The sequence below is a fragment of the Pan paniscus genome, chromosome 9, assembly GCF_029289425.2.
Source record: "Pan paniscus chromosome 9, NHGRI_mPanPan1-v2.0_pri, whole genome shotgun sequence".
Classification (NCBI taxonomy): Eukaryota; Metazoa; Chordata; class Mammalia; order Primates; family Hominidae; genus Pan; species Pan paniscus.
This window is the reverse complement of record NC_073258.2, coordinates 38,813,604-38,832,431: the sequence shown is the minus strand read 5'-3', so window position 1 is coordinate 38,832,431 and position 18,828 is coordinate 38,813,604. Positions and strand designations below refer to the sequence as shown.

At 36.3% G+C, this 18,828-nt stretch overlaps 1 protein-coding gene across 7 annotated transcripts in view; it reads right to left on the bottom strand.

Annotated features, from left to right (window-relative positions):
- Positions 1 to 18,828, bottom strand: part of IFTAP (intraflagellar transport associated protein) — a 63,016-nt gene that overhangs the window by 39,255 nt on the left and 4,933 nt on the right. For all 7 annotated transcript variants that reach the window (XM_008955825.4, XM_003830351.5, XM_057299143.2 and 4 more), the window contains exon 2: positions 7,902 to 8,060. In XM_008955825.4, coding sequence (XP_008954073.1) covers positions 7,902 to 8,037 — 136 coding nt within the window. In that variant the 5' untranslated portion in view covers positions 8,038 to 8,060. The remainder of the gene's footprint in view (positions 1 to 7,901; positions 8,061 to 18,828) is intronic.

Genomic DNA, 18,828 nt, shown 5'->3' with positions numbered 1-18,828 from the left:
ACTTTTATTCTTTTTGGCAATACTAAAAAACACATCAATAAAAAGCTTTAAAATAACACCACTTCCTTACTCGCTCCCTTGGGATGCAAGATTAATTAATTTTTTAAATTGCCTAGTTACTTTTATTAGCAAGTCCTTATATGACGTCTTCTGCAAATTTCTCTCAAGGTAACATTATCCCCATGGCCTATGTCCCATGGCCTATGTCTTCAGTTAAAGTAAGTTTATTGCTATTTGCCATGATATTTTCAATTATCTTCTCTTTACTGTTAAATTCACGTTTGCAAAAGCGCTTCCCGAGTTGCCTTTTTTTTCTTAATGTGGCTAACGTTAAAAAGGAAACAGAAAGGCACTGCAAATGGCCTGTGAACTAAAAACACCACACAATATTCAGTAGGGAATTAAATGACTGATAACAACGGCACTGAAAATGTGGCTTCAGTGCCACCTGGAAGCATAAAGCTGGTCAGTTCGTTTCCAACTTCCTCTGACAGGCAATCTGCCAGATGCAAGGGTATCAAAACAATGTTAAGCCCTCTGGTCTCTATCTAACACACGACAGAAAATAACTGCAAAAGGCTACACAGCAAGGATTATTTTTCTTGTTGTGTTTTCTTTTATGAGAGAAAGCTGTTTTTATGCTCTACCGAAATTCCTTTCCTGCTCTGAAATTGGTAAGAGGGAGAGCTGCTTTCTATATTTTTCTCTGTGGTATTTTTCTACAGCAGATTTTAAATTCATTCTTCAGATTGGGGAAAGCCTCTCTTTGCACCCTCGTGGAAATTTAAAGATGCATTACTAATATTCAAATTCAAAATAGCTTTGGGGACCAAGATGATACGTCAACTTCGGAAATGTGTTGTTTTATGTGCTGTCACCGGTTTCATTTTTAATTATATTTTTTAGAAGCTGTCAAGTATGAGTAGTGATATTCTTTTGGCTGAAATGACAACTCAAAATTTATCAGTCCAGAAATGTAAACCAAATCCCAACCCAAGATTCTAAGCTCTTGACAGAATGAGCGCTCAATAAAGAAAAAAAAAAAAATTAAAAGACTCCTGAAATGAGAACTGTGTAACTTTGAAGAAGTCACTTGGCCTCTGTGGGCCTCAGTATCTCCCAGGCAAAATACTTGTGACTCTTCCTTGACTCTTTCTTCTCCTTAATCCTCTGCCAGTACCCTGTTACTAAGTGCTGTCAGTCATTCCTTCACTGGCAGCGTCTCCTAGGCCCTTTTGCTTTCCATTTTCTCCCCCACTACCCTAGTCCAGACCTCCAGCAACGTACTTCTGCTTAGCCCTCAGCTAGTCTCCCTGACTCCAGATGTTTCTCTACTTCTTCTTTGCTCTACCTTTCAAAATCACGAGCAATGTGTATTAATGGGTTTTGCTTGTTTGTTTTAAAATTCTACTATGGTTCCCAATTACATAGTATATCAAAATCCAAACTTGAGCATCATTACACAGCCTCCTTCTCAGGCTCTCCCTTCTGTGCCATCCACTAAATGTGGGTGCTCCTCAGGCTTGTACCTAAGGCCCTCCTGTCTGCCAGCCTGTCATTCTGTATTCTCTTCTTTTCTTTTCACTGCATTTATTCAACCAATATTTAAGCATCTACACATTCTGCCCCACCAGGCACTGCTTTAGACACTAGTGTAATAGTGGTGAAAACCCACAAGACACCAGCTGCATGGAGCTGATGATACTCTAGAGAAGACAGGGTAAGTGTATTTTGAGGTAGCACATCCATTCCTGTTGGCATATATTATCTACACACCAGTGACCCCAGGTCTTGAGAAGAACTGCCCGATGCCCTACAGAAGGCAGAGAACAAAGTGGTTCAGGGTGTGGGCTTTGAAATCTGATTAGGACCATAGTCTAACTCCATCTCTTCTTATAAGGACACCAGTCATATTGGGTTAGGGCCCACCCTTATGACCTCATTTAACCCTAATTATCTCTTTAAAGGCCTTATCTCCAAATACAGTCCACGTTGGGGGTTAGGGCTCCAACATGTAAATTTGGGAGGCACACAATTCAGTCCACAATAGCAAGTTACCTAACTTTATGCCTTGGTTTCCTCACCTGTAAGTTAAAAATAATAAAATGATAAAAATTAAAATGTAAGAAAGAACTCACTAGGTCATTATAATGATTAAATGAGATGATACATGTGAAGAGCTAAGCATTAATCCCTAGAACTTAATAAATGTTAGCTGCTATCAGTAGTAATATTAGACTTGTTTTTTAATAATCTCTCACTCCCAGATGTTTCTGTGAGAGAGGTATAATTGTACAGAGGAGGGTCAGATGTCTGGAGTTTGAATCCTTGATCTGACCTCAGGCAAATTATTTAATCTACAATGACTTTCAGTTCCCTGAGCTATAAAAAGGAAGAATAATAGCTAATTCTTTGCATCATGGTGGCAATTAAATAAGTTACTTGAGACAAATACTTAGTAATACATCCATAAATGAATCTAAAATAAAGAGCACTAGACAGTCTCTGCCAACTCTGCAATTGAAACAGAAACACACTTTAAGCAATTATCCGGTATTTTAAAGCAGTACAGACAGTCCTGCTTTTTAACAGACTGCCTTATGAGAATCTGTAGCCTAAATCAGTGGTTCTCAAAACTAGTGGTACATCAGAATCACCTTGAGCCTTGAGAATATAAAAATTTTAGACCCCTTGCTATAGTTTCATTTAATAAGCCAAAAGTTTATATATAAAGTTTATATAAAAGTTTATAGTTTCATTTAATAAGCCAAAAGCCTGGAAATTTACACTTTCATAAAAGTCTGCCATCACAAAAGTCTCCTGATATTCAGCCAAGTTTGAGAACTACTTGTCAATAGTAGAGCTGCTTACATATGTGGTTTTAAGTTTTCAAGTAGACATGTTAAAAATAAATATACAAATAAATAAATATACAAAAAAATACAAATAAATATATATACAAATAAATATACAAATAAAAAGTAATGTCATTTTTAATAATATATTTTATTTAAATCAATTTTCTAAAATATTATCATTTCAAATATAGTCAATATAAAAATATTGAGATATTTTACATTCTATTTTTATACAAGTCTCCAAAATCCAGTGTATGTTTTATGCTTATGGCATGTCTCAATTCAGATAGTAAATTTTCATCAGAAATACTTGATCTGTATTTAGATTTCATAAAGTTTACATTTTAAAAACACGGATTCACCTGCCCAAGTTGTCCCAGACACCTTTTAAAGTTTTCTAATAAATGAATTGAATATCAGTTTTTAATTTAAATTTAAATTAATTTAAAGTAATTAAAATTTAAAACTCTGTTCCTGGGTAGCACTAGCCATGTTTCCAATACTCAATAGCTGCATGTTGCTAGTAGCTACTGTGTTGGACAGTGCAGGCCTGTATAATCACAAATCATACGGTTACTACACCATTCATGAAATTTGTAATGCTGGAAAAGCACTGGCAACACTCCTTAAATAACTCAATGTGAATTAAGTATATATAGATTAATCTCATGATTATACAATATTATTAAAATCTGAGAAAAACTGAAACCTATTCAACGGTGTTGAAACTCCGAGAGTTTGGAATTATCAAAGGCCAGCCCTCCACCAATTTATAAAGCCACAGGCATAGCCATTTGTCCTGAACATTCAGACACACAATGTTCTACCTAATAGGAAAGTCAATTCAAATGTTAACAAGTATGAAGAGAAAAAGGGAGGTTGAGTTGACAGGAATTTTTTTCAAAGATATGTTAAAAGAACAATAAAATGCTAAAAGCACAAAGATTGCAAGTGAAATGAGAATAGCATAAAGAAAACTAAGAATGAAATTACACATCAAAATCTGAAATAAAATCTTTGATCTACACAGAAGAAAACAGGTTAAAGTAGACAACTATGGCAGTGAATAGAAAGCTGTTATTATGTGGCAATATAAAAACTCTAGAATCACTTGGAAAGCTGGATCCTAGGCATGTGAGAGAGAGAAAGAGAGATTTGGAAATAACTACTGTAACTCCCAACAGTTACCGTATGTAATAAGATGGAGTTGAAAAGATTTAATGTCAATTCCTAAGTCATTGGCTTCTTAATTATACAATTTCTGTGTGACAGCAACATGAGCAGTAATTACCACTCTAAAAGGTGGGAGCAAATGCTTCCCAAATGGGATCATGTGGTAATCCTGGTGTGGAAGGCAATTAAAAGAAATTGCCTTTTTCTTTCAGCAGTTTAGAAGTAACTCTAAACTTTACTAAAACAAGGCTACATATTCGTCTTGAAGACGTATTGTTTAAAGGAGATAGAGATATATCAGTACTAAAATCAATGCAACCGTGACCCAAAGAACCATCACCAATGGAGGCATTTTAACATCTTTCAGTTTCAGCTCTTTTCTGTCAAACTTTCCTGGTTCTACTTAATGTCTTGAAGCCCAAGGCAAGTTTGGGTTCAGTAGTTATCCTAGACTCATCTCAAGCCGCCCCTCTGATGACTAGACTTTATTGCCCTCCCTCCAACCACAGGCTGGGTGGCCCTCCTATAAGCTCTCAGTCTCCACTGTGATACTTATCATGCATTAGTCTAATTTCCTGCTTGCTTATTTAACTCTACCACTGGATTATGAGTGCTTGAGAACACAAACTATATTTTATTTACTTTTTAATCTTCAGCACCTAAAATGATATCTGGACCATAACAAGACACTCACAGAATTAATTAATGAATTAATTAAATAAAAAATCAAATATAAGTATTCACATCAGTGTTTCTATAACCTAGAAAACATGATAGCAATATGACAGGCAAGAAGAAAGAAGGCTTTTTTTCCTTTTAAACAGATATTCTAGAAAGTCCTATAAATTAGTTACATTCACAGAGAAACTGAGATACCAAAGATTGAAACTTAGCTGCTTATCTTTGTCCACAATGTCAACAACATAACGATGTCTTTACCAATTATTTAAAAAATCTGCATGCTAATTTTCTAATACATATCTTAGAATTTGATTTACCCTCCTGAACTGAAGATGCTATTGAGAATTCACTTATAATTGGCTGTTTAAAACTAATAATTAATATGTCTCTTTAAACATTTTGATAGAACATTGTCTTTACTATCAAACATGTACCACGGTTTAAAAACCTAGTTGCTCTAAAAAAGAAAAAACCACAAAACGTAATCAACATAAATGTACTGCAGTGAGAATTATGCTATAATATTAACAGTTTCCAAATGTTTTCCAAGAGTCTGAGGCAGTAATGAGAATTTCTTTCAACAAGGCTATAATTTAATTTTTTCCAGAGAAATATTTTTAATAGGATTACTGACCCTTTTAACACTCTTAGAAAGAAAATGAATCCCATAAGCATTCTGGTGTATAACTATTATAAAAATAAATAGAACAGTCAATCAGTGGAAATGGTAATGGACTTGAGAAACTAAACTTACTAAAGAAACGTACATAAGTATGCATGGTGATAACCACTTTAACAGAGAAAAGGCTCAGTGTGTATCAACAAAACAACTAAACACATTGAGACAAATGAAGGGCCTGGAAAGAAGCAGGGAAAATAGGAATTTTGGAAATACAGCTTTAATGCCTTTCTTAAACAGAACTAACCACATTTACCTTGATCAATTCTGCTGGCTATCACTCAACTCTCAGACCTGTACCTAAGTCCTGGTTTCTCAGAAGGTATTTAAATGTTTAAAGGGAAAAAAGGACACTTACTGATTTAAGACACATTTTTACACTCATAACTCTGTGCTTTAAGAGGAATTTTTTCAGGTCATTAGTTTATAATGTGCACTGGTGCCTAGGGATATTTTGAAAGAAAAAAAAAAACAACTAGTGTGCTTGGAGATGCAGTTTATGTGACTTGCATCATCATTTATTTCAGATCAATCTGGGGTCCAAAACGGAACCCAAAATGAAGTTATCACATCTGCAACAGTTTCTTTCTCAGCATGCAATGATCATACTGGAATTTGAAAACAGAATAAGACCCCTTTTCATAAAAGTAAATGTATTATAACCCCCTAAATATATCAAAGTCCTTGCAAAAAGTTTTTATTCTTCTAGGGTACAAAAATAAAGTCAGCCTTACAAATGATTTCCAAAATAATGTGAATTATCAAAATGTCATTAGCATACCAAAATTCGTTAATTCTGCCAATTTTACCCTTGTTTCCACCACCCCACCACAGCCATTCATATTGCTGTTTGGGTCCAGAAAACACAAACTAAATCATTAGTCTCGAACAAAGCAGGTATCTTCCTAAACCCAGGTGCACAGACTAAAAGATAATTTGGTCATTATCAAGATTAATTTGATCTACATGTTATGTCCAAACAGATCATTCACAGTCAGCGCCAAAGTTAACTAGCTAGTTCCTAAATTTTTCATTTCCATTAAGTATAAACAAAAATCACCAGATCTATGTTTTTTGTTTAAGTGTAAACAAAACAGATATCAATTATATTATATCTTGCCTGATAAAAGAAACAGGTTAGAATCATATTTTCTTTTCATTGTAACTACTACTTTTCTTTTACATTTATACATTATAACTATAATTTCCTTGTAACTACTACTCTTGTTTTACATTTCTTTGGGACACATTACTCAAATCATGAAGTCAGGTATCTTAAGAGTGTCATGACCTCAGAGATTATGGAACTCCCTGTTCTCACCCTTGAGTACATATTAGAAGCACCAGAGGAGGTTTTTTTAATAAAATATGAATCCCTTGATCCTAGCTGAGCTTTAGAGTGGGCTCTGATGTCAATACATTCTAAAAGCGAGTCAGGTGAGTCTAATGTGTAGCTAGGTAGAGAACCAATGGTCTCAAAAATGTGGATCAATGACCCAGAAAGGATCAAGGTTGAGAGCAAGCTGATGGCAATCTGAAGCAGAACCCAGAAGGAAGATAACAACTCAAATGCCTAGGGGGCCACTTGAATGAATGAAGCAGACAATGTAAGCTCACATTTTTAGACTGTGTGAGTGCCAGAGAGCGTGACAAACTAAGGAGCTCACTGGGCAAGGACTCCTGAGCTCTAGCTGATATTGCCATGAGGAAGTAACAGATCTTCTCACTGGATCCCCCCAAAAAAAACACAAATCAAGATTTTCGTGTAAAATTACCCAACTTTCAAATGTTGGCTCAATTAATAAGCAATAACACTGGATGACGGAAACAAAACAAATAATGAAAAACACAACATGGATTTGGCCTCATCACATCCAGTCTAAAGGGTTGTTTCCATTCTACAGAAACCACAACAGCAGCAGCAGCAGCAGCATCACAACAGCAATACAAATACCTAACATTCAGTAAGTACTTATTATGTATTAGTCACTACACTAAGAGTTTCACATGGATTATCTCAATTAACGTTTCTCAACCTTTGAGAGAAGTACTATTATTATTCCTCTTTTACTCAAAAACTACCCCTGCCCATGATCACATGGCCAGTAAGTGGTGATCCCAGGATCCAGAAGTGTGCAGTGTAATCCCATAGTCTATATTATACTATTTCTCTTTGAAATTTTTTAAAGTAGGCTTTTAACAACCTCCACTCTTTGCATTTGGCTTTCTTAAAAAATAAAAGGATTATATTAAATGATTTCTCAAGTCATTTTTAGTTATCAAATTCTGTGGTTCTGACACCATCACACAACTCTTGGATGTATGAAGACTGGTATTTATATCATCAGTAACATTAGGGCATCAGTCACGAGTGCCCTAGTAAGAATTACCTGATAAACGAATGGAATGAATGTTCACTAAATAGTCTTTCTTAAGAGGCAGCAAAAACATACACTTATAATAAAATTATTTATCTCCATTGCTGCAGAAAGTTTACTTCTCCATTTTACCTTGTGAAAGATGAGTAAAAGTGTTCAGAAATTCTTCATCATATGTTTGTTCATGACAATTAAGGAATTTATCCAAGACGTCTTTGATTAATTGATCTTCATCCATTATTTCCAACCCTGACATATGGGCAGACATTCCTATTCATGAGGCCACAGTATCTGCAAGACAGAAAAATACCAGCTAGAGAGAATCAGGCAATACCAGCCCCTTTGAAAATATTCTGGATGGGTAGGTTGAAAAATTCCAAGGCTCCAAAACAAAGATCAAGATAGTTACTAGAGCAGTGACCTCTAGTTCAAGAGACCAGAGTTTTATTCATATCTTTGCTGCTGAATTGTTAACTATCACAATTTTATTTTTTGCTTCAGTCTGCTCATTACTATCTTCTTAATTCATCAGAATATTGTCATATATTCATATGACTATTGTCACCCAATTACACAATTAGAAACTCAAAGTCTTTCAAGGTAGGAGGAACTTTAAAGAGTACTCAACTAACCACCCATCCAATGGCAATAGCTTAGTGACTTATTTAGCAGTTACTGTGTACCAGGTGCTGTTCTGAGCAATTTTTTTGTTAGTTATCTTAACAGTCCTAGATAAGGTCACAGAGTCAGTATGGAGAAGTGCCAGCTCAAGAAGTCTGATCCTAGAAACCATGCCTTTAGGCACTTCACTGTCACTCTATTCATCGGGTGACTCCACTCCCCCCCTTCCCTACTATCACTGACAAACAGTTGACTTGCCTTTGCATCAACACATCCAGGGACTGGTAACTCTGAGCATTCCAAAAAAGCCTTTGGACAGCTCTGTTAAAAACTTTTAAAATTAAGCCTAAATCTTTCTCCCTGTACTCTACCCCAACTGGTTTCTGAGCCCCTGAGGTTGTACTGAAAAATTTCAGTCTTTCTTATACATGACATCTTTTCAAATATTTGAACAAGGTTATACCATCCTTTGTCAATCTTCTCATTTCATTCACTGAAACAAATTTATTTTTCAAAACCCAGCTCAGAATTCCATTTGTCTCTGAAGACTTTATCCCCCATCTCCCACTACTGCAGGAAGAGTTAATCTTAATTTATCTGTGCTGCTCCTGTACTAGGGTCTACTGTTAAATTTATCATGCTGTATTGGAAACAGTTGTGTACATTTCTGTGTTCTCTACTAGACTCAGAGACATAAAAGGCAGAGTCCACATCTCTTCATCTTTGTATCCCAAATGCTTGATAGCTCAGGATGTGGCATAGAGCTGGCAGTCAATCAATATTAAGCTAACATTACTCATTTGAGCAAGTACAACAGTCAAGCATTGCTAGAAGCTGGCAAAACACTAAACTATACTTGCTCAATTATTTCACCTGTGCCCTATATGACATGGTTTCAAGTCCTTAAATCCTCTTGATCAATCTATCTGGAAAAAATTTCACATTGACTGCATCCCTTTATATATACCATCCACAACTGAACACAAGACTCCAGATACGATGAGATTAGACTAACTCACATTCTCAATATTCCACTCATGCTATACAGCTAGAGCTCACATTCACACTGGTAGTGGCCATTCCACATTGTCATTCATTTAGCACAGTGCTAACTGAACACCTGTCAGCTAAGACACAATGCCTCAATCCAAGCACAGTTTGGACTTCATTTTCACTTATGATATTTCACCTTGTTAAACTCCATTCATTCTGTATAAAGTATTCTTCTTACATAGCTTTGAGAAAATTATCTACAGAAAGCAGACATGTAATTACTGCCTAAGTAGCCAGTATACTACATGGGGGACCATAAAAAGTAGGGGTTTCTCCAATAATGGAAGGAAGGGAGAGCACCAAGCTTCCTTCTATCTGAAACAAGAGTAAACATCTGTTAACTTTTTCTCCCACTTTTCCTTTATACATTTATCATTTTAAAAATACAAATAGCATGTGTATGATATAAAATTCTAAAAACCTTTAAGTATCTCCTGACTCTGCCAGTTCCCAACCATCAGAGGTAAATTCTGTCAAGAGTCTAAAGAATGTACTTCTAAATCTTTCCCTGTAATGTTTATAGAGAATAATAGATTTTTTCTAAAAATGGAACCATATTATATGTTATTCTTTACAGCTTTAATTTAATAAGTTATCATAGACATATCACCACTTTAGTATATGCAGATCTAGCCTATTCTGTCAAATAGCTGTATAGTCACAGCCCAGCTCTGCCACTCACTGTGTAGCACTGGGCAAGTTACTTGACCTCTCTGGGTCTCTGTTTCCCCGTATCTATAAAAAGGGATTACATCCCAGCACTTTGGGAGGCCAAGGCAGGTGGATCACCTGAGGCTGGAAGTTTGAGACCAGCCTGAACAACATGGAGAAACCCTGTCTCCACTAAAAATACAAAATTAGCCAGGCATGGTGGCACATGCCTGTAATCCCAGCTAGTCAGGAGGCTGAGACAGGAGAATCGCTTGAACCTGGGAGGCAGAGGTTGCGATGAGCCCAGATCGCACCATTGCACTCCGTCCTAGGCAACAAGAGCGAAACTCTGTCTCAAAAAAAATAAAAAGAAAAGGGGGGGATTACAACTGTACAGGTCTGTATTTCCTTAACCTCAATTCCAAAATATCAAAAAGCTCAGGAAAAAAAAAATTCATAAGATAATGCCCAAATGCATTTGGGGACAAGACCTGATTGAATTAACATGAGAGTACTTATGCCTTTTATTCTACTCAGTGTTACCATTCATATATTTCCCTGTAGAAATACCAATATGCTTGCATATAAGGTGCTTTCCCAGAACCAGCCTAGAGATTTTGTATAATATATGGCACATGCACTGATTACCTTTCTAAACTCCAAAAAGTTCTGAATTCTGAAGCACATCTGACCCTGAGGGTTTAAATAAAGAATCGTGAAACTACACATGCCTCACAAGATTATTATGAAAATTAAACGAGTACGCATGGCATCTCAAAAAATGTTAGCCATGATGATGATGATGATGGATCAGTCTTACTATTCTGTCCTTTGCCTACACAAAGACCTGTTATAACTGTGCCCACTCAACTTTGAAGGCAGCGATGTTACCTAAAGATAAATCAAGATAATTCCTCATGTATTACAACCCCAGATAAAGCATAGAGTTGTAGAGGATTGAGTGAAAATTAGAAGTGTAGCTGGGTACCAACTTAAAACAAAAGAAACTGTTTCAAGCTATTTGTACCTGAAAAAATTAGATACACGAAAAAGCATCGGTTATGGCTTATGCACATTTACTTGTAACACCACCAGGCTTTAGCAATGCAAAGCTGAATAAACTGTGTTTGCAGTAGCTAGACAGTAAATAATGATAAGTAAACTCAAAGGTGGCTATTATTTCACTACAGTAGGATGTATACTTTATTACAAGAATTTCAACGTCAATCTGCTTTTCCAGAATTGGAGCCCAGAAAAATTTCAACATTTTATTTTATCAATCTCTTCTTTAAGATCATCTTTGTAAGTTACTTCAGCAAACAAATACCAAACAGATGCAGCCAGGTTGTGGTTTCCATTCCTGTAAATGTCTTCTCATAATGCTTTAAGAGTGTTAATAGAAATTCCTTTAACCTTCTTTTCCACTTCTTAAACTGGCATATTTTGAGCATTATCCAACACATCTCAGTAGTACTGAAAGCAAACAATTAACAGATTGTGCCAGCACAAATTCAAAATCCTTCTAGGCCTTTAATTTTATTTGTGTGGTTATCCCAATATAGAGATGACATGTTTTTACTGACTATTTATTTATTTAGAGACAGAGTATCGCTCTTGATGCGATCTCGGCTCACTGCAACCTCTGCCTCCCGGGTTTAAGCAATTCTCCTGCCTCAGCCTCCCGAGTAGCTGGGATTACAGGCGCCTGCCACTATGGCTGGCTAATTTTTTTTTTGTATTTTTAGTAGAGATGGGGTTTCGCCATGTTGGGCAGACTGGTCTCGAACTCCTGACCTCAGGTGATCCGCCTGCCTTGGCCTCCCAAAGTGCTGGGATTACAGGCATGCGCCACTGCGCCTGGCCTTATTGACTTTTTAAAGGACTTTTGGAACATGCAGTTTCACAAACTGTCATTATTGAAGAGTTTAACAATACCCATCTTCAAATTTAGAACTTGCCTTTTCTATAAAAATATAAACCTAATATTAAAAGTCCCCAGGGACTGACAGAACAGATAATGACTTATCAGACAGCCAAGTGGTTTATGCAAATCCTAGTGGGTTTCTAAAAGGAAGCAATGCATTTTCAATTACCATTCACATACTTTTGTGTTTTTATCATGAAGTATTTTTCTAAAAGAAAAACGGGGAGAGAGAGAGAGACACTTGCCTAGATAACAGAATTCTTTGTTTTGGTTTGGTTTTTATGTTTTAAGGCTTTGAGCTCCACATGAAAGACTCAAAACGTCTTGTGATAAGTAAATGTGTATAAATATCTGCTGGTAAATCACAAGCAACACTTTCACAATCATGGCCCCCAGAAGGAAATACAGGGAGCATGCACTGCTCCATGGACTACTACACTTCACTTGAAGACCACAGGCCTGGTTAGGAATAGGGTTCACTTTTTGCCAAGTCACTGAGAGATAGAAAAATCATATAACCTCCCTAAAGTCTTGTTTTCTGCTATCAAATAATGAAGCTAACAACCACCTAAGCTAGTTAATGTTATGTGCTCTCTGAAAGAACATTATTATGAAATATGATACATGAAATTGTCACCACTGATTCAGCACACCTTTGATGTTTACCTTCAGATCCCTGCTTAATGAACTTACTCAAACAAAATGCAACTTTCAGACACAAGAGTAGTAGACCTAAAAAAGCAAATCACCACAAGCTTGCTTCTCTGAAAGTACACAGTGTACTTTTTAACAGCACTAGGGTTATATGTCTGCAAAAAAAAAGGGGGGGGGGGGCGGGGGGGAGGTGGTTAAAAACTCTGAGAGTTGTGCAGGTCTATCAAAGCCCACTTACTCAAAATGGTATTCTTCTGCTCAGTAAGAATCTACTGCTATACTGAAAGGTAAGATGGGATATTATCAAAATATTATCACTTTGCCTAAGGAAATAAAACCATCAACATTTGTACTTCAACAATTGCACAAGGTATGTGTCCTTTTATATTTGTGTAAATGGTCAAATCTCCAAAAGACCAAACTGCACTCTAACTGCAGAGATTTAATAAGGCTGCACAGATGTGATTAGAACAGATCTAGTATGAACTGATTTCTTCCTCCTTGACTGAACTACAACAACTTTGCATCCTCTAATTTTTTTGTCTTTCAGATAATATCAAGAAGAAAGAAAAACATCCAGTGAGAAATTCAGATTCTGTGACTTGAGAGAAACCTGAAGGTTATCTAGTCCAATCATAGAGAATAAATGAGTATGGGAAAGAAACTTCATGTGAGGTTTCTGTCAACTAATGACTCTATTGATGAGCAGTAATGGGTGGTTCTCTCATCATAAATAGTCATGAGATGCTCATGATTATGAACTTTAAAGTGTATCTGAAGCCATCAGGAAATTAAGCACAAAGCAGCAATCTTACCCTGGCAGGTATATTCATGCCTCCATTTATGTTCCATACCCCAATAACATTCAAAAGGCCACAGGCTGAGCACATATTACATCATTATATATTAGAGACCTACCAATACAAATGAGAAAACAAAAGAAGAAACAAAAGGAATAAAGGGAAAGCAGAATATAAAACAAACCATCTCTTACAAAACAGAAAAGAATCTACACTCCTTTATTGTTTTTCATCAGGATGAAATAAAAAACATACAATTCTAGCATAAAGGTATACGCTGCACTTCAAGTTATAAGCTTTTATCAACAGCCTTTTCTAACATGTAAAAGGCATAGACCTCTTCATTATCACCAAAAAAGTTGATAGTATAAGCATCTAGACTTCCATATATTATTAAATTGCCCTAGGTATAGCCCTTTGCTGTGAACATTAAAGGAAGTATTTGGAAGGAGGTAGGAAAGGTTTGGGGATTACTGTTGACTACAAAGCTTTAAGAGAGAGATGAATTGCGTTCCATGCAGCAGTAATAGAAGTATGTCTTAATAGCTATACATTTCCCCTTGACAAATTCTCACCTAAAGGAAAAGGGAGCACATCCATCCTAAAAACCGCATATAATTTTAAAAATGTGGGTTCAGATTATAAACAAAGATAGCACAAAGGATGCCTTAACAAAAACAGATCTAGGTCCTTCCCTAAAGAGACTTATAATTTACATATTGACTTTTTTTTTTTTTTTGAGACTGAGTTTTGCTCTTGTCACCCAGGCTCGAGTGCAGTGGAGCAATCTCTACTCACTGCAGCCTCTACTTCCTGGGTTCAAGTGATTCTCCTACCTCAGACTCCTGAGTAGCCAGGATTACAGGCGCACACCACCACACCTGACTAATTTTTGTATTCTGAGTAGAGACAGGGTTTCACCATGTTGGCCAGGCTGGTCTCAAACACCTAACCTCAAGTGATCCGCCCACCTCAGCCTCCCAAAGTGCTGGGATTACAGGCATAAGCCACTGTGCCTGGCTGTAATTTACATATTCTATACAATACTCTGTTTCTGTAATAGCAATAACTCAGATTTTTATGTTATACTAAACTTATGCATGATGTTAACATTGCAGAAGCCTGGACCAAGGCTGCATGGGCCCTCCCTATATACCTCTTTGGAACCTCCTGTGAATTCATCTTGTGAATCTATAATTTTTTTTAGCTTAAAAATGGGGGATGGAAACAGAAAAGAAGGATAACTCAATTAAAACAAAAGATATTTAGGAAAAGAAAATTATCACTAAAAGTTTACCAAGAATGTTGGAACCAGGTGTGTTGTTTTCCCCCCACAGAAAGCTCTGGGAGAGAGACTAATACTAATCTATAAAATTACATGCATAAACAGAAACTTTCCTCTTGAAAAATTTGCTTCCCTTTCCTGTTCATTCACCCAAGCTACTTTAATGAGGTTTCTTGAGGCTATCATTCATTAAGCCCTTCTGTTCACCAGCAGATTGTATAATACCCATTTTATTTCCCCAAGTATACTCTTCCTCCTAGCTGTTTAAGTCAATCCAGAAATGTCTGCATTGACTCACTGAGGCAGGTCACCTAAGTATTAGATTGTTTTCAATTACACAGTTATTAATTCTATTAAACAAAGAAAAATGCAAACCAATTAAGCATTTGAACTCTCCCCACTCACTCCCTATCATTTTTTAAAAACAGATTAACTGTGTACATGGAATCTGTAGGATATACTCATAAGACAAATCTCAGGAAATCCATTGTTTTTGAAATCAAAAAGAATGCCTTTTCACTACCATTTTTGCTTGTTTTTTTAAATCATTTAGAGTTGTGTGGAATTACAAGTAAACACCCTATCTTCACCCCCTAACAAAACTCCTATAAGCACACTAACTGACCTCTAGACATTTATCAAAAAAAATTTGCCATACCCATATTTCAACCATGTCCAAAACTGATCTCCTAGCCTCAGAAATGCTATCAACTATATCAATGAGTTATGGGTAGTAACGGCGAGTAATTCAGTGAACACTTTTTTCAAGACTCCTGATAAAACTGTGAATCCATAAAGCAGTAAGGTTTCTGAGTCAACTTTATAGCTCTATAATCACACAATATTTCAATCATAAAAGATTTATTAGCTCAAACCTAATCCCACCCTCACATAAGATACAATGTCCCACTAACGGTTACTTTATACTGCATACTATGACACAAAGGCATCCACTCTTAATTAAAGTTGTCCCCTTCTCTCCAACTTCCTGAGCCTGTTAGCCACCTGCACAATGCACAGGACTTTAAACAATACCAAGAAGCCTACTCTAAAGCAAAACCCACACAGCTGGTTAGGAGCAGGTGTAGACCAACTGAACTAAATCACCTAGGAGTTCATTTCTAAGTGTTTCAAAATACCAGATCTTGCAAATAAAATCAAACTTTATTTCACTTGGCATTCTCTTAAAAGAAGTAAGATTTTAGATTTGTTTCCCAGCTATTTTGAATTATAAATTCCTAAGACTGTGGAATAATAAACGGGCTATAAGAGGTAATACAATGCTTCCCCAGTTTCCAATTTCACTCAATACTTTATTTGCAATTTTGCCTCAATGTACAAAACATAACACACACATGCACATACATATATAATTTCTTTTTGCCAATATGGTTTCTATACTCAAAGATAGAAATTAAGAATCAGGCCAGGTGCACAGTTCGTGCCTGTAACCCCAGGACTTGGGAAGGACAACATGGGGGATCACTTTAGCCCAGTAGTTCAGGACCACCTGGCCAGTATAGTGAGACCTCATCTCTACAAAAAATTAAATCATTAGCTGAGCATGATGGTGTCCACCTGTGGTCCCAGCTACTTGAGAGACTGAGGTGGGAGGATCACTTGAGCCCAGAAGTTGGTGGCTGAGTTGAGCCAAGATTATGCCACTGCACTCCAGCCTGGGCAACAGAGCAAGACCCTGTCTCCAAAAAAATCAATAAATAAATAAAATAAAAAATAAAAAGAATCACAAACTCCTAACTCCTTTCCTTCTCTAAAAATAAAGTATTTCAGTAAATTTTTTCTAGCAAGAACATTTTTCTAGCAAAACTCCTCTGAAATGTTTTCTCTATTTTGTTTTCAAGAAAAGAATCCACCTTAAATCAGAGATCATGAAATTTTTTAGGACGATACCAGTCATTCTGGTCAGGTGGCCATATCTAACTAATTGCTTTAAATAAAAAATGTCAAGTCACTTGTCATGTTCTTCTCTTGACAATACATCATACTAACTGTAAATTGCTTCCTTCTATACATTTCCTCTTCCTTCCTCTTTTCTTTGTCAGTTTCAGTTGTGGCTCCTATTGTGGAATTCATTCAACGAGCCAAACATCTACCTTTCCAATACAATTTATCTTATTTCCTCAAAAATCTGCCACTTAGTAAAACACTAATCATTGTCTATGCTTATCCTAATGCTATGAAAACTTGCCACTGACCTTATTGCAAACACTTGTTAACTCACTGAGAGACAATGAAGTTTAAGCTGTTTCTCCATTTATAAAATGGGGATGGAAACGCTTGAGAGATGCACTACATTTCTTGAAATGCACTGTCATGAGTTCACAGAACAGTCTTTCTCCTCTGCCTCCCTCCAACCCATCATATCCACAGACCACTGCAGCTGTGTTACCCTTGTCAAGTTATGTGAACTTTTCTGATCCTGAGTAGTTTGAATGTAAAAATAAAGGGATTGGGCTTGAGGTGGGCTTCCATCTTTTTTTTCCAATTATGTTTCCTTTTTTGTGCAATTACCAGGCCAGGATATCCCATTACTAAGTTTTTATTTTTCCCATAAGATAAAGGTTGTTTACTCTGTTTTACTCTGCCTCAAGGCTTAAAAATGGGCTGAGCAACTTATAATTGTGATTTCTTAATGAACTTCTAAGAACTTTTAAGAAAAGCTGAATGTGGGAAGAATGTAAGGCATGTTCATCTGCAACCAAAAGTTGCTTAATTCTACTATCATATATGTTCTTTAAGGCAGTAGTTCCCAACCTTTTTCGCACCAGAGACCAGTTTCATGGAAGACAATTTTTCCATGGACCAGAGTGAGGGGGACAGTTTCAGGATGAAACTATTCCACCTCAGATCATCAGGCATTCGATCCTCATAAGGAACACACAACCTAGCTCCCTCACATGCGCAGCTTACAACAGGGTTCACACTCCAATGAGAATCTAATGCCACATAGCAGATCTGACAGGAGGCAGAGCTCAGGCGGTAAGGCTTGCCGGCCTGTGGCTCACCTCCTGCTGTGAAGCCCTGTTCCTAACAGACTGCTGACCGTACCTGTCTGTGGCCCAGGGATTGGCAACCCCTGCTTTAAGGGCAAGACCTGTGTCTGATTTTTTTTCTAATTCTCCACATGGCTTTGTACATAGTAGACACTCAATAAATATAGTTTACTATTTTATATTTAGTTTCAATGCTGAGGACTTTTGGAGATCAGGAACCTTGTACGCGATCACTGTAAGTCTAATGCTCTCCTAATGGTATAGCAAGGACTTGGAGTCTTAAAACCCATTTTCAAATGTGCTACTAATTTCTAGTCTTGTCAAGAGACAACTAACCCATTCAGCAACTAATTGTTATGCTACAAATTGCCTGTTTTTTGATGTTAGTAAAATCCAAAGGCTAAAACACATCTAAATCTATCCATGGTTTCTATTTTTGCATTTCTTATTTTGTATTTACAGTGAAGACATCCAATATATCAATTTTATGACAGTTGTCCTTATGGTTGCTGTAATTTCAAGTATCTTAATCATTATACAACACTTTATATAACACATAAATAGGTTAGAGAAATAACCCAATATCCTTTTGCAGATTAAAAAAATCATCACAGAAGGAACTAGAAGAGATGACGATGCTTTTTTAAGGATGGATCGACATTTCAAATGATGAGAATCCACCAATCAACTGAGCTACATACATCTGTTAAAAAAAAAAATCGACCCTGAAAATATACACTAAAATTTTGCAAAAAATTAGTCACTTATGCAAATATATTTAGGTAATATATTTGCATCTTCATCATTAGGTAAGATTTACTATGTACATTCTATAGACATTTTAATCCATTAATCCTTATAATAAGGTAGTTATTATTGCCATTTTAGAGATAAGAAAACTGACACTCAAAAAGGTCACAGGACTGAAACTCAAACCCAGATTTGCCTAGCTCTGATCATTACATTTTATCATCTAAGCCATATGGAAACTGATCAAATGACCAACAATAGTGGAAGGTTAGGTAAATTAGGTTGCATTTAGAAATTATGCTACTAT